This window comes from Octopus bimaculoides, chromosome 3, assembly GCF_001194135.2.
Source record: "Octopus bimaculoides isolate UCB-OBI-ISO-001 chromosome 3, ASM119413v2, whole genome shotgun sequence".
Taxonomy (NCBI): domain Eukaryota; kingdom Metazoa; phylum Mollusca; class Cephalopoda; order Octopoda; family Octopodidae; genus Octopus; species Octopus bimaculoides.
The window spans coordinates 91211149-91227691 of record NC_068983.1 but is presented as its reverse complement, the minus strand read 5'-3'; the positions used below and the strand labels follow the sequence as shown (position 1 = coordinate 91227691).

The following is a 16543-nucleotide window of genomic DNA, read 5'->3' as shown; positions in this document are numbered from 1 at the left end:
TCAAGAATTTCTCCTTCAGAGTCAGACCGTCACTTGAGACTTCTACTGCAATGTTTTGAAGTATTTGAAGGAAGATATTCGGTGTAAGCAGCCGGATCTGTGGAGCACAAAAAATTGGATACTTCATGATGACAATGCATCCTGTCACTGAGCTCTCCTCACTTGTGAATTTCTCACCATAAACAACATGGTATTGCTTCTGCACTGGCCCTGTTTGCCAGATTTAGCACTTGTGGACTTCCATCTCTTCATCAAGATGAAAAATGCAGCTCAAAGGTTGCTGCTTTAACACCGTTGTCAAGATCCAGAGTGAATCACAGAAGGTCCTTGACTTGCTTATGAAAAAGTGATTCCAAAGCAGCAGGAATGCTGGGACTGGTGTATTGCTGTATAAGGTGACTATTTCAAAGGGGATGATGTTAAAACTTAGGTAAATAAGTTATTTATTATATTTTTTATTAGCATAACTAATCTGGAAACTTTTTGATACCACCTCATATCTCTTTTGCCATTGTATCAGTTTATGACAATACTGCTACTTCAGTCACTCTTTATAACACTTTGTTCTACCTGATTGACTATGCCTGAAAACAGTGCATAACCTATCCTGGCAGGCATTTTCAGCTGATGTCCAACAGCTTCATAGTCTCAACTGCTTTAACTTATTTCACTCATTTGAAGATAGGAACCAGCTACAGCCAGGAAAATGGCCATGGTTGGTATGCAGAAAAAGTGTAGGTAGAAATTTCCTACAGTGTAAACTATGAACAGATAAGAAGTGTAGTGCAGATGGTAAACCTAATATACAACTGAGGCACAAGAGCAATGGGTACTAAGAGTACACAGGTAACAGACTCAGATTTCTGGAAGGTTTCCCAGAATTAGTTAGTAGCTATTGTTACCTAAGTGACTTAATTAGCAGGGGTGGGATTAATTCTGAAAGTATAATACCCTGAGTGAGAAGCATTGCAGGCAACAAAGGACTTCTCCCTCATAGTGAAGTGCAGCTACCTGTGTATGAAGTGCAATGTTATGAGTTTTGACTGTAGAGGATTTACAAAGACTAGAAAGAAATGACATTAGCATGCTTCACTAGATATGTAATGTTAATTTGCATGAACTATAGAGCCCAAATGAATTGAGAGAAAATGGAGCATAAGAGAAATCAGATGTAGAGCATAAGAAAGAAGACTGCACTGACATTTGATGTGTTTGGAGGATGGCTGTTGTGTAAAGAAATGCTTAAGTAGGTGAAACTTGTGGAAGAGAGAGCCCAAGATGAAGTGGTAAAGATTGATATCATGTTGCACTACATGAAGAAGATGGCAAAAGACTGTTGATTGATGGCATGCATTGTGAAACCATACGTATAATGAGTGTCGTAATAAAAGCTAGAAAGTACAAAACATATATATTAAATTACAAATTAAAAGCAGCTCCAGTAATGCAAACATTATTGGTGGCACATACATAATGTATGTGTTTTGTTTATACACTAAATCTGCTGCAGGATAGTGTCCTGGGAAGCTCCCTATATGAAGAGTGTTAAACATCTGAATATCACAGACCAGGTGAGACTACTCACCTCAAAATCACCAAGAATGGTAGATATTGATATATTGCAATTATTGTGGCTTATCAACACTATATACTCAGATCATCTTGAAACAAAGGTAATCACTGGTCTGTGACTTATATGCAAATAGAATGAAGTCTATTTGTTAATGTGCTGTGGTGTAGCACATACTATCCTGCAGCAAATTTGGCCTGTATACAAAACACATACACTATATATGTATGACTAATAATGTTTACATTACTAGAGCTGCTTTTAATTCATAATTTAATTTTCTTTCACATGTGCTATGCTGCAGCACATCAGCAAATAGACTTCAAACTTTTTGCATATAAGTCACAGACCAGTTATTCACTTTCTAGACCAACAAATTGTAGCCCTCATTGAGCTCTTCAAGTTGACTCCAGATTTCCTTTTTAATAGATTCCTGCAACTGTTTCACATCAAAGGCCTTGACACATTTATTCTTCATTGAGATATGCACAGCCTTTTTCTCTCTCCTTTCATTGATCACAACCTTCATACGTAACAAGTGATGATCCTCCAATATATGCCATTTATCAATCGGGATGTAGTCAATTTCATTTTTGGGTTGAGCATTTGGGGATTTCCAGCTCTATCTCCTTCCAGGTTGCTTCCTGTATAGGTTGTTTTCAATGTAAAGACTTCTTGTTTCTGCCATGGTAATCAGATTGGCTGTAATTGAATATAAACTTTTTCCATTTACATTTTTGTGGAGCTGAGAAGATGAAATGCTTATTCTTTTTCCTTTATTCTTTGCAAACACTCAAGCAAACCCATGATAAAAGGCAGTCCAGTATCTTGAATGACCCAGTCTTTTTTCAGCTGTAAGATTATATTATCTGGCGAATCCTTCCTTGTTTTTAAAGGCAGTAATATATGATTTGAAAGAGTCCTGCTATTTTTAATAAGTTGGGTGACTCTTTAGAAACCCCTTGTTGGCTTGTGCTCATGATGTTTTGATGTTGTTATTCTTGGCAGTGATGATGTTTCAATTGTTACTGTTATTTTTCATCAAAATGGTTATACTGTTTTGTTTAGCTCCGAGCAAACCATAATTAAGTAGATCTAAAGTCATTCCAATCATAACTATTTTCTCTTTTCAGCAATATCTGACCATATTTAAGATGAAAGACCATGACTGAGGGAGATCTGTATGTGATTTCTTGCAAATTTAGTGGCCATGTAGAGGCTTCCTTATTGGCTCATGTTTTGAATTGTAGTTGCTATTGATGGTTTTATAGTAAAAAACCAAAGGAATCTTGAGCAGCTTTAGTGAAGTAGTCATTGTATGTCTTGAGATCAATCCAGGGATCTAATAGCATACATATTCTGATAGGAATACCAATTGTTTTTCATTTGGGTTAAAGAATTAGTGGCCTGTGAAAGTGTATGAAAATGTCTCCAAAACCAAATTGGCTTATAAGTACCCATCTTATAAGTTTACCTCCATGTCAGATAATTAAGCAGATTATAGAACTACACCAATCTTTCTCAAGCAATATCTTTTTCTGTTAGTGAGATGTTGCCTTAAAATTTAGGTGTACTCCAATGTGCACCAGCATGTTGTATGTGCAACACATTGAAAAATACTAGTTAAATATTTTTGGGTGTAATGGAGCTTGGAATCATTCTGTCATTTTTTCACAGAGCATATCTTGCTGATAGTGTCTAAATGTTGACAGTTTCTCAGAAATTGTTTTGTATTTTCATTTTTCTCCATATTTCTTTATATGCAGCACAAAATCATTTTTTAGAATATTATGACAATAGATGTCTTAAATTACTTTGCTTTTTATTCTTTTGTATAGGATGAAGATAATCCGAGTACAGCAACCTGGTCTGACTTTTATATAGAAAGTCTAAAGAAATTATCAACAGTGAGTATGTGTGTGTGTATATATCATCATCATCATTTAATGTCTGTTGTCCATGCTGGCATGGGTTTGATCAGGGCTGGCAAGCTGGAAGGCTGCACCAGACTCTAGTCTGATGTAGCATAGTTTCTATGGCTGGATGCCCTTCCTAATACCAATAACTCCAAGAGTGTAAAGGGTGCTTTTATGTGCACTGGCACTGGTGCCATTTGCATGACATTTATTTGTTTGCTTTTTTTCTCTTCATCATCATCATCATCATTTAACATCTGTTGTCCATGCTGGCATGGGTTGGATGGTTTCACTAGGGCTGGCAAGCTGGAAGACTGTACCATACTCTAGTCTGATTTGGCATGGTTTCTATGGCTGGATGCCTTTCCTAATGCCAACTACTCTGAGAGTGTAATGGGGGATTTTATGTGCCATTTGCATGACACCAGTATCTGCCATGACTACGATTTCACTTGGCTTCATGGATCTTCTTCTCAAGCACAGCATAATGCCAAAGGTCTTGGTCATTTGTCATTGCCACCATGTAGACCAACACTCAAAAGGTGTTTTTATGTGCCACCTTGTCTCTATGAGGCCCAGTGCTCAAAAGGTGCTTTTTACATGCTACTGGCATAGTTGCCAGTTACATGTCACCAGCATCAACCACAATTACGATTTCACTTGGCTTGACGGGTCTTCTCAAGCACAGCATATCACCAAAAGTCTCAGTCAGTTGTCATTGCCTCTGTGAGGCCCAGAGTTCAAATATCATGCTTCACCATCTCATCCCATGTCTTCCTTGGTCTATATGTAGTTCAAATTTACAAAGACTGCTCAGAAAGAATGGAAGAGTCTTTCACATTTTGAGCCTATGCTCTTCAACAGAAAGAGATGAGAAGGAGAAAAATGGAGAGAGAAAAGATCTGTTGAGAGATTAACAGTTTAGTATGATGAAATGGCCAGAAGAAAGAGGCTGAGTGTAGGGGAGATAACTGAACTGGGATGTGCAAGTGTATGTATGTATGAAAGAATGTATGTGAATGTATGAATGGAGGCAAACGTGTGAGTGAGCTTAAAATCATGTGAGCCTCTGTGTGTGTGTGTGTGTGTATGGGAGCATGTATGTATATAACTAGTGCATGCATTGTGTGAAGTGATGTGTTCTCTGTGTATTTATGGATGTGTGTATGTGTGTGAGACTGTATAATACATGCGTATGAGGGTATCAAGCGTGTGTGTTTGTACAAACGCTTGTGTGAAGCAGTTAATGTCTTCTTGTATGTGTGTATGGATCTATAATGTGCATGTATATTGTGGATGTTTGTATGTGAAAGTTGTATGTGTTTGTGTGTGTGTATTGTGGATGTGTTTCATGAGTGAATATTATGTGTTGTGGGGGAATGCATGGAGATGTAAGGTGATAAGGGTTTGGAGTGCTAGTGTGTGTGAGAGCATTTGAGTGTGAGGGTGTGGGTGTGTGCAAAATGGTGTGTGCTGTGGGTACTTAGTTGAACAGTTTGTACGTGGGTGTTTGTATAATGGTGTGTGTGGTGAAGGTACTAAGTTAGGCAGTGTACAGGTGTAGGGGTTGGAGGAGGAGGGGCAGTTTAAGGTGGGTGGTGTGTGTGTATATATACACACACACACACACAAGGGGTGTTAAAGATTTTCCCTGATCCACTTCCGGTTATTGCAGGAAACAGAACTTGTATAGGTGGAATCATACATGTTTTTACATATCACATTGTAAATTGAAACTTTCCACTAGTATTTGTTTGTCTTTTATGGATGCTGAAGTGGACTAAGGTTGAATGCATGAAAGGTCATACACCAAAAGAGACATTCAATGAGATGAAAGAAGTTAATGGTAATGATGCACCATCATGCAACATAGCAATGCACTGGCATTGCCAGTTCAAATGTGGTCGGACATCAGCGGAAGCTGCTCTTATTCTTGGACAACCACATTCCACCATTGATGATGACACCATCCATAAAGTGGATGCTGCCATTTTGGAGGATTACCACATAACTATTCAGCAACTAGCCCAAGAAGTAAAGATAAGTGTAGGATCCATGGAAAAAATTCATTCACAACCATTTGCACATGTAGAATCCACTGCATGATGGATTCCCTGGATGTTCACACCTTTTCAGAAGCAGGAACAAGTCAGTTGTTCCCAGGCTCTTTTGGCAATGTGTCAAGAAAACGAGGAGGACTTTTTTGGTAGACTTATCACACGCGATGATACACGAGTCCATCACTATGATCCTGAGATTAAAGTCCAGCTGAAGCAATGGCAGCATAACTCACCACCTCCAAAGAAGGCTTGTGTCCAACCCTCAGCAGACAAAGTGATGCTCACAGATTTTTGGGATCAGCGCAGAGTAGTAATGATGGATTTTCTAGCAAATGGCACCACAAATAATGGGGCATATTACGCTTCTCTGCTGCAGAAATTGCATGATGCCATCAAAGCAGAAAGGTGTGGCATGGCATGCTGACCAAAGGAGTCTGCCTCCTCCAAGACAATGCCTTAGTTCACAATGTATGTGTTGCCCAGATAGAAGCACACTCCTGCAACTATGAAATCCTTCTTCATCCCCCTTACTCTCCTGACCACGCACCATCTGACTTCCACCTCTTTCCAACCATGAAGTCTTTTTTGAAAGGGAAGCACTTTTCAGATGATGATGAACTGATTTCTGAGGTAAAGTCTTGACTCCAGACGCAATCTACCAACTTCTACAGACGAGGTCTTCACAGTTGCATAAACAATGGGAGAAGTGTGTCACCATTGGTGGTAGTTATGTAGAGAAGCACTAATAATTATGCCAAGTTTCATTTATCCCAATCTTTGGCAAGTGGGCCAGAGGAAATCTTTAATGAACACCCCTTGTACATACACAATTCATGTAAACTGACATCTGACTGTTTAAAAAACTTCAAAAGTAATAGTAGTAACTTCTCTAGAAAATGGTCAACTTTTGTTTCATGGTGTTATCAAGTACCTGCAGAAAAAGGGTTTAATCCCTAAGGACATTTGTGCTGACATGGCTGCTACATTAGAGGTGATGCTCCAACTTTATCAACATTGCAAAAGTAGACAGCTGAATTTAGCAGAGGAATGGAGTCTTGAAGATGACACAAGGTCTGAATGTCCTGCAACTGCCACGACGAAGGAAAACATTGATCCTGTTCCTCACATGGTAATGAATGATAGGCGATTGACTATAAATCAAATAGCCAATGCTATTAGCATATCTCGTGAGAGCGAGTTGAGAGTACTCTGGGCAATGATCTTGGCATGACAAAGTTTCTGCTCCATGGGTGCTACATCTTCTGACGACTGATCAAAAGTGCACCAGGCTGATCACATCACATGAAAATCTGAAATTGTTTGAAGCAGGTCCAACTGGTTTCCTTAAATATTTCCTAACTGAGGATGAGTGTTGGTATCACAAGTTTCAGCCAGAGATAAAGAGACAATCCATGCAATAGAAACACCCCTCCTCATCTGCTGAGAAGGCTATGGCCTCAGTATTTTATCATGCAAAAGGTATTGTGATTATTAATTAGGCATTGTGATTATTGACTATCTTCAAAAGGGCCACACCATCAATGAAGAATACTATGCCAATTCTGTGAGGCAGTTACAAAAGGCTATCAAGACCAAATGCCCTGGAACACTGACAAAAGGAGTCTTGTTCCATCAGGACAATGCTCCTGTGCACAAGTCCATGGTTTCAAAGGCTGCTGTGCATGACTGTGGCTTTGAACTAAATGATCACCCTCTCTGATTTGGCCCCATCTGGTTATCATCTGTTCCATAATAAGTAAAAACATTTGGCCGGGAACCAGTATTGCTATGATATGGTTTCAATAGCTGCTGTGCATGACTGTGGCTTTGAACTAGTTGATCACCCTCTCTGTCCTTCTGATTTGGCCCCATCTGATTATCATCTGTTCCATAACATGTAAAAACATTTGGCTGGGAACCAGTATTGCAATGATGACATGCTATTGATAACTTTTTTGACTAACAGAATGAAAGCTTCTTTAGCAATGGGATCCAAACACTGTGACATTGATGGAAGAAGTGTGTTGACCACAAGGGTAACTATGTTCAAAAATAAACCTCATTTTGTCATTTTCTATGATCATATCTTAGTCAGCCTTTGAACTTGTCAGCTGACCCTCATTGTTATATAAGACAAAGTAATGTTTCTTGTTCAGGACTCAAAACAAAATTAAGTTTTCTGTTCATGACAATATGGTTGGTAGCCCAACACTGTAAACACCTAACCATAGTGCCTCATTAAGTCCAGTACAAAATTTCACTTAGACTTTGGACTAAAAGTATTAATTTCTCTACCTATTTCTTCTTTATGACACCACTGAACTTCTAGAAATGTTCTAATGCCTTATTTTATAAAGCTGGGGGTTTGTGCTGTCAAGCAAATTAGAAACATGAGAAGTATTTCAGTTTTACAGCATTAATAATTTCTGGTAATTTCAGTTATAATTGCAAACTGTTATTAAACTACCACATTATCAACACATCTTGTATTGATACAAGTGTACAAGTATCATAGAATAGTGATGGCTTCCTGAGAAGCAGGGCTTATAATTTGTTTTCAGATATTGACTGGAATTATCACATTTCACTTTTGCCTTTTACCACAGTTGCCTTGCTGAATTGCTCTCTATCATATTTGAAGATCAAGTAAGATTTCAGTGATGGCTTATTAGCTGATTTCATATAACTGTTGTAATTCATACTTAATCTCAATCTCACAAGATCAGCACCCAATAAAGGTTATTATTTTTCTTCACATAGTTGTTAAATTACATCAGTTTGGTTTCAGAATTAATTTATTATATCTATCCTAAATTATATCAGACTCAACTTTGTTATTACTTCATCAAAAGTAATTATTTATGCAATTTTTAACAGTATTGTATATACTGCTGTAGTATGAATGTATGAAATAAGATAAACAGCTTTCTGTGCAGTCTGGCTTGCTGGTTCTTGCCATCATAAGTTGTGTTGACTAGACCATTTATATGTGATGAACAGATAGTGAGGTTTTTGTTTTTGCTATAGTTTACTGATTGTATGTGCTAAAAATTTTAAATAGTATTTATTCTTTTTGCTTAGGTATGCATTCAGTTCAATGATGAACATGAAGCTTCTCGAAGTAAATTGGTTGAAAACCTGAAAACTGCATTGAGAACCCAGCCAATGAGGTGAGCTAAATTTTCCTTCTCTATTTTATATAGTTTTGTTTAATTTTGAAGCAGAATACTAAAGTGTGACACTACAAAATAATATTGTTTTCTACTCTATGCACAAGGGCTGAAATTTAGTGGGAGGATCTTGTTAATTACATTGAACCCAATGCTCAACTGGTACTTCTTTTATCAACCATGAAAGGATGAAAGGCAAAATAATATTGTCTCAAAACATGGTAATAAGTAAAAATATGATGCTTTTGTTTTTTGTGCTGCTGTTGCTGACTTGTTTCTTTTGAATAATTTGTGGTATTCATGTTCAGTTGGGAAGTTTTTGTTGATTAGTGTTAGAAAGCTGTGTATTACATTTGTTGCTACATTCAGGTTGAAGTGTGGGTTCATGTTTCTTCTACTGGGTTTCTTTTATTTTGTGTTTGTTTTGCTTTTATTTATTGCAGCTCTTCATTAAATCCACTTGATAACTTCATTATAGTGTGTTGCAGCTTGGTTGAAGATTTCTTTATCATACAAAATTTTCAAAACTCTGTTGCTAATTTGCTAATGTGGTTTTTGATTATGGATGATGGGTGTTTGAATTTATGTTTATGCATTACAGTACCTCATTACTCTTCTGTAAGGATAGTGCTTTCTGGTTATTAGGTTGCAGCATGTCAAAGTAGTTCCACTGATATTGTAAATTATATACTGTTTTTAATGCAGTAATCCCTCAACTATCATAGGTGTTATGTTCTAAAACCCCACTCGATAGGTGAAAATTTGTGAATTAGAAACAGTACTGTATATTTTTTAAAATTATTTTTGTAATTTGTATATATTTATTTTATTATAAATGCAAAACAACACCATAGAGGAATCAACATAAGCTTAAATAATAAACTACAATAGGTGAACCATGGTTCACCTATATGGGCAGGGATTTACTGTAGAGCAAGTCTATGAAGAAATTATCACATGGATGAAAATCCACAACATTATGCCTCTCTGTGGTGTATATAGATTAAGTATGATACATAGGTGGCTATTTTAATTTAATGCTGTTTCAGTTGCATACACTGAGTTTTTATTAAACCTGTATTTATTTGCAATATCACTGAAAGTATTATTCACTTTTTTCCATGTATCAGAGGACACAAATTTCTTGGTATGTGACTAACCAGTACATGTAATTGATAAGGCTGAAATCTATCTAGCATTCTCAGAGTGATTTTTTAAAAATCTTGCTCCAATATATATTGTGTTATTAACACAACATGTCTATGAAGAGATTTTTTTCTCAGATGAAAATCCATAGCATCATACCTCTCAATGGTATATTTACATTAAATATGATATATAAATGGTTATTTTAATTTAATGCTGTTTTAATTGCACATATCAGGTTTTATTCAGCCTAATGACTATTTGCAGTATCAGTGATAATATTATTTTATGTTTCTTATACATCAGAAGGGAGAGATTTCATTTAAACATGTGGCAAGTGAATACATATCATTGACAAGATCTAGGTTAAGGTTCTCACCACAGAGGTTGGAACCAGTGGTTTTGTGGGCAAATCTGCTTACAATCTAATGAAATAATTCTGAGTCTCTAGGAGCAAAGCCCAAATGGTAATACTAGAGAAAGTGGAGAGATGTTCCAGTTAGATCTGATCGAGGAGGAACAAAAACGACCTCCATGCCATTTGAAGGTAACATTTTTGTGTTTTAAAGCTAAGGTAAGTAACTCTAAATGATGATGATGTGATAGCGGTGGCGTTTCGCTGTTACCATGAGAACCAACATTATTTCTTAAAGTATAAATTTGAAAGCTGAGTCAAAGGAGAGGAGTTACAACCAGATGAAATCTCCAGGTGGTTTAAATGCACAAGTCTCTGATATCCAATTGACTAAAAAGCATCAGCAGAAGGGCACCCAAGAATCATGACCAGGATGCAGCTTGGCCCTCTTTGAATATAAGGGCCAAAACACTTGCATGAGGTGAGGACGGGGTTCTTCTATGAAAACTTTCTGCTTTTCAGCTCCCTTGAGAGTTTCTTACCACTATATCATTATCATCATCATCATCATTTAGCATCTTCTTTACATGTTAGCATGGGTTAAACTGACACTGGTAAGCAGGAGGGCTGCACCAAGTTCCAATCAGAATTGGCATGGTTTCTACAGTTGGGTGCCCTTCCTAACATTAACCACTCCAAGAGTGTAAAGGGGTGCTTTTTATGTGCCACTGGCATAGGTGCTAGTTACATGACAGCCACAACTATGATGTCACTTGGCTTGATGGGTCTTCTCAACTACAGCATATCGCCAAAGGTCTCAGTTACTTATCATTGCCTCCACGAGACCCAATGTCAGAAAGATGCCTCTTACATTCCACTGGCATGGGTGCTAATTACATGACACCAGCATTGGCCATGACTATGATTTCACTTGGCTTGACAGGTCTTCTTGAGTGAGGCATATTGCCAAAGGTCTCGGTTACTTTTCTCTCCACGAGGCCCAAAATTTGTCCTATGTCTTACTCATCCTATATCTTCCTGGGTCTACCCCTTCCACAGTTTCCCCCCACAGTTAGAGACTGGCACTTCTTTACACATCTGTCCTTATCTGTAAGCATCATATGACCATACCAGTGCAGTCGTCTCTCTAGCACACTGCATTGGATGCCTCTTATGCCCAACTTTTCTCTCAAGATGCCTACACTCTGTCATACATGCAAGCTGACATTGCACATTCAGCAAAGCATACTAGCTTCATTTCTTTCAAGCCTATGCATGTCCTTGGTGGTCACAACCCATGTTTCACTGCCATGTAGCATAGCTGTTCACACACAGGCATATACTATCTGTGTTTCACTCTGAGGGAGAGGCCTTTTGTTACCAGTAGAGCTAAGAGCCCTCTGAACTTTACCCACGCTATTCTTATTCTAGCAGCTACGCTCTCGGAGTATCCACCTCCACTATTAACGGAAGCTATTAACTACTTCGAGGTATCCCCCTTGACATTTGATGATGTTGTGATTTTAAATTTTGATCTTGTTCTTCCTTCGATTTACCACACACAGTCATGTTGTTGATATATGCAAAAGTAGCTCTACAAGTATGGCTCTTGATTATATTATCAATCACTCTCTGGAAACAGGGCACTGCATTTGTAAGTCTGAAAGCAATACGTTTGCTTTCATAGAATTTTCCCTGTGCTTCGAAAGCCGTGTGCTGCTACTAAAGTTAATTATACAATAACAGTCGATGGTGTGAAAGCATTTGCTTTGATTGATACCGGCTCTGCTATGAATCATATTAGCAAAGACTTTGTAAAAAAAAAAAAACAAATTGGTGGTGAAGTCTAAGAGGAATGAAATTAACATGGCTGTCAATGGAAATCGTTCCCAAAGCAACGGTTATTGTATGGGTTCATTTGAACTTCAGAGAAGAATTTATGAGCAAGTAAAGCTGGTGGTACTTGATAATTTGTTTGTAGATATAATTTTAGGGCAAAATTTCTTAAAACAGCATCAACATGTACAAATTACCTTTGACGGCGACAAGCCCCCATTACATTTGGGAGCTCTAAATTGCATTAAAAGTGACATTACACCAAGGTTGTTTGAAAATTTAAACTCTGACTGTAAAGCCATAGTTACAAAATCAAGAAGACAGTCTGCCAATAATGAAAAATTTATTGCTGATACTATAAGCTGAGATTTGGCAGAAGGGGTAATTGAACCCAGTATTTCTCCTTGGCGAGCCCAGGTATTGGTAATATTAGGAAAAAATCATCACAAGAGACTGTGTATTGATTATAGTGCGACTATAAATAAGTTTACACAATTAGATGGATATCCGCTGCCAAATATGCATGACATGGTCACAAAAATAGCTCAGTTTAATTATTTTAGCACACTGGATCTCAAAAGTGCATATCATCAAGTTGAGATTCCAGTTGAAGACCGACCTTACACTGCTTTCGAAGCACAGGGAAAATTGTACCAAAGCAAACGTATTGCTTTTGGACTTACAAATGCAGTGCCCTGTTTCCGGAGAGTGATCAATAATATAATTGAGAGCCATAATTGTAGAGCTTTTAAACTTTTGCATATATCAACAACATATCACGGTGGTGCACCAGCATGACCGCAGCCACTTGGCTGAAACACATAAATAAATAAATAAATAAATAAATAAATAACTGTGTGTGGTAAATCAAATGAAGAACATGATCAAAATTTAAAACATTTTCTTCAAGTTGCTAAAGTCTGTAATTTAACTTTTAATGATGCCAAATGCATTTGTAGCACTACACTGATTCGATTGCTTGGCTATGAAATTCAAAATGGTAACTTGAAACCTGACCCTGACCGGGTAAAACCCTTTCTAGCACTAACTATTCCTAGTACCCACAAAGCATTGAGTTGAATTGTTGGTCTATTTGTATATTATTCCAAATGGATTCCAGATTTCTCTGACAAGATAAAACCATTGGTTGATACTAAATATTTTCCTTTCAGTGAACAAGGCTTGTCAAGTTTAAATCTTTGAGATGATTTAGCAAATGCTACCTTAAAAGTGATTGACGAAAGCCTTCCTTTCTCAACAGAAACAGACGCATCAGAGGTAGCTATATCTGGCATTTTACACCAAAATGGAAAGCCAGTTGCATTTTTTTCAAGAACCCTCAACCCAAGAGAGCGTTGTTATTCTTGTATTGAAAAAGAGGTGACAGCGATTGTGAAATCTGTGAGAAAATGGTCTCATTTTCTTCTTGGACGTAACTTTGCACTAATAACTGATGAAAGCAGTGTTGCTTTTATGTGTAATTCTCAAAAGTATAGTAAACCTAAAAACGAAAAGATACTGCGTTGGCAAATCGAACTAGCCCAGTATAAAATTTGATATCATTTACTGCCAAGGCAAGTTTAATGTTGGATCTGATGCTTTATCGCATATTTATTGCGCAGCTACGACAGATAATGAACTGTACTGTGTTCGTGTAGCGCTGTGTCATCCTGGGATCACATGATTGTTTCATTATATTAAAGTTAAGAATTTGCCATACTATGTAGATGATGTAAAGTGTATGACTAACGATTGTGAAATATGTTGCTTTACTAAAACCTCTGTTTCATCAGTAATTAAATCTTCTCAAGCTTTTGAAATATTGAGTGTTGATTTTAAAGGACCCCGACCTTCAGTGTCAAAGAACCAGTATTTTTTAACTGTTGTGGATGAGTATTCATGGATTTTGTTTATTTTCCCATGTACTGATACTAGTACTCATTCCGTTATTAATAATTTGAAGGTTTTGTTTAATCTTTTCGGATTTCCTGCTGTTATTCATAGTGATAATGCTAAATGTTTTGTATCTAAAGAACTTAATTTCTGTATGATAGGGGTATAGCGATTACTCATTCTGCTGTGTACAATCCTCGTGGAAATGCTCAATGTGAAAGGTATAATGGAGTAATATGGAATTCCATTAAACTGGCCTTACATAGCAGAAGTTTACCAGTTTCTCAATGGGATGTCGTACTTCCAGAAGTTTTACATTCGCAACATTCATTTTTATGCATGGCAACTAATGAGGTCCCGCATGAAAGATTCTTTAAATTTCCTAGACGTTCTATGCATGGTGTTTCCATTCCTACTTGGTTAATGCAAGAACCAGAATCTCAAACTACTTTGCACTGGCATTCGTCCAGAACAAAAAAAGTTCCTGATAGGTTAAATTTATGATTGATGTTACGCTTATGAAATACCTCATTATTATGTTGTTGTGATTGGCTCATGGTTATGTTTGTATTTTGTATTTTGTTGGTTAATTGTTTTTTTTTAGGGGGTAAAAATTTTGTGATTTTAGTTTTGATTACATCACTTTGTCTCGATTGCTGTTCTTTGTCTGCAGTGCAACTGCGCAGAGTTCTGTTCTGATTACGGCACGTGTTCAGTGTTAGTTTTTAGTTAGTCGAGACTGTAGCAACTTGCTGCATAAAGCTGTTATTGTGTTGAAGTTTAGTTTTGCTTCCAATTTAACAATCTTTGTTTGTATTGTAGATTACTCTATTTTTAGTTGATTAAAACCTTTTAAACTTAGATATTCCAGTTTGGGTTTATAACAGATGGAATCTATTTTCTGTTCATTTTTAGTGTTTATTGTACCTGTGCACCTTCCATGCACAAAAACTATTTTCCCAGTTAACCTTCCTCTGATATTGCTGCACTTCTTATGTGCCCCTAGCTTGTACCAGGTACATCTTATGGAGTTTCTACCTATGCTTTTTCTGTAGATCGTGCAGGGTGATCTATCTGAAGGGATTTGTGGTTTGTCTGGTTTTTGCTAGATTAAATCTAATGCCCCTTGATTCTAGACCTTGCTTCCACACCTGAAATTTCTTTTAGTTTTGGTAGTGATTTAGCTATAAGAACAAGGTCATCAGCATAGAGGAGCTCTCAGAGGCAGCCTGTCCTAAATTCCTCTGTTATTGCCTGGAGGACTATGATGAACAAGATGGGGCTAAGAACTGATCCTTGGTGAACTCCAACTTGTACCCTGAATTTTTCGTTATACTTGTTGCCAACCTTCACCTTACTGACAGCATCCCTGTACACAGCTTGTTCAACTCTCACCAACCACTCATCTATCCTTAGCTTCCATATTGACCACTAGATAAGGGGGTGGGAGACTCTGTCAAAAGCTTGCTTTTTGTTGACAAAAGCCAGGTACAGAGGTTTATTTTTGTCTAAATATTTCTCCTGTAGTTGCCTAACCAGGAATATAGCATCAGTCGTGCTCATGTGTGGCACAAATCCCAACTGCACCTCATCTACACTAACTCACTTCCTAATTAATTGAGCTATAACCCTTTCTGTGAATTTCATCACCTTGTCAGCAATTTGATGCCTCTGGAATTATTTGTGTCTAAGGCAACACCTTTGCCTTTGTAGCAGTTGACTATAATGCTGCTACACCAATCATTGGATATGACTACCTCATGGACAACCTGATTAACTATATGGATGACTAGGCTATATCCTACTCCACCAGATATTTTAAGTATCTCCGTGGTGATTCCTGATCATGTGGGGGCTTTCCCTGTCTTCATATCCTTAATTGCTTTATCTACCAAGCTACTGTCAATTTGCATAGCTGGTCCCTCAGTTGGGTCATCATTTGGCAGACTCTCCTTCTCCCATTCATTCTCCACATTTAGCAGCCTTTCATAATGGCATTTTCAAGGCTCTTTCTTTGCAGAATCAAGTGCAAATGCACCATCATCCCTGTGGACACATTTCTCTCCTATGACATCATGATTTTCTTTCACACACTGTCTTAGAATGAGAAACACTTCAAGTCTCTGGTCTTCACATCGCAGAACATTGGCAAACCTTTTCTGCTTCTCCTCTGGTTCCCTTCTGGTTCAAGATGTATGCCCACACCATCAGCCTCATCACTGTTCTGTATCCAGGAGATTTTATACCTATGCACATTGCGTGTGAGGAACCTAACAAAACCTCCTCTCTCCCTTCTTATGTAATATATATATATACATGTTTGTTGTTTACACACCCATCTTCGTCGTTTGTTTTTTTGTAAATTCTCACTACACACACACGCACACACACACACATATATGTGTGTGCGTATATATATATATGTATATATATATATATATGTGTGTGTATATATATATATATGTGTGTGTGTGTGTGTGTATAACAATTGCAGCATGGAAGGTGTTTATAAGCCATTTAAAATAACACACAAAAACTGTTAGATTCACTTCAACATTTAAATTTAATTTGTCAAAATATTTTCATCGCTTTGAGAC

At 37.4% G+C, this 16543-nt stretch overlaps 1 protein-coding gene across 1 annotated transcript in view; it reads left to right on the top strand.

Annotated features, from left to right (window-relative positions):
* Positions 1–16543, top strand: part of LOC106880744 (disheveled-associated activator of morphogenesis 1) — a 135148-nt gene that overhangs the window by 35322 nt on the left and 83283 nt on the right. The window contains exons 4-5 of the mRNA XM_052966759.1: positions 3409–3477; positions 8628–8716. Of these exons, the coding sequence (XP_052822719.1) occupies positions 3409–3477; positions 8628–8716 (158 nt within the window). The remainder of the gene's footprint in view (positions 1–3408; positions 3478–8627; positions 8717–16543) is intronic.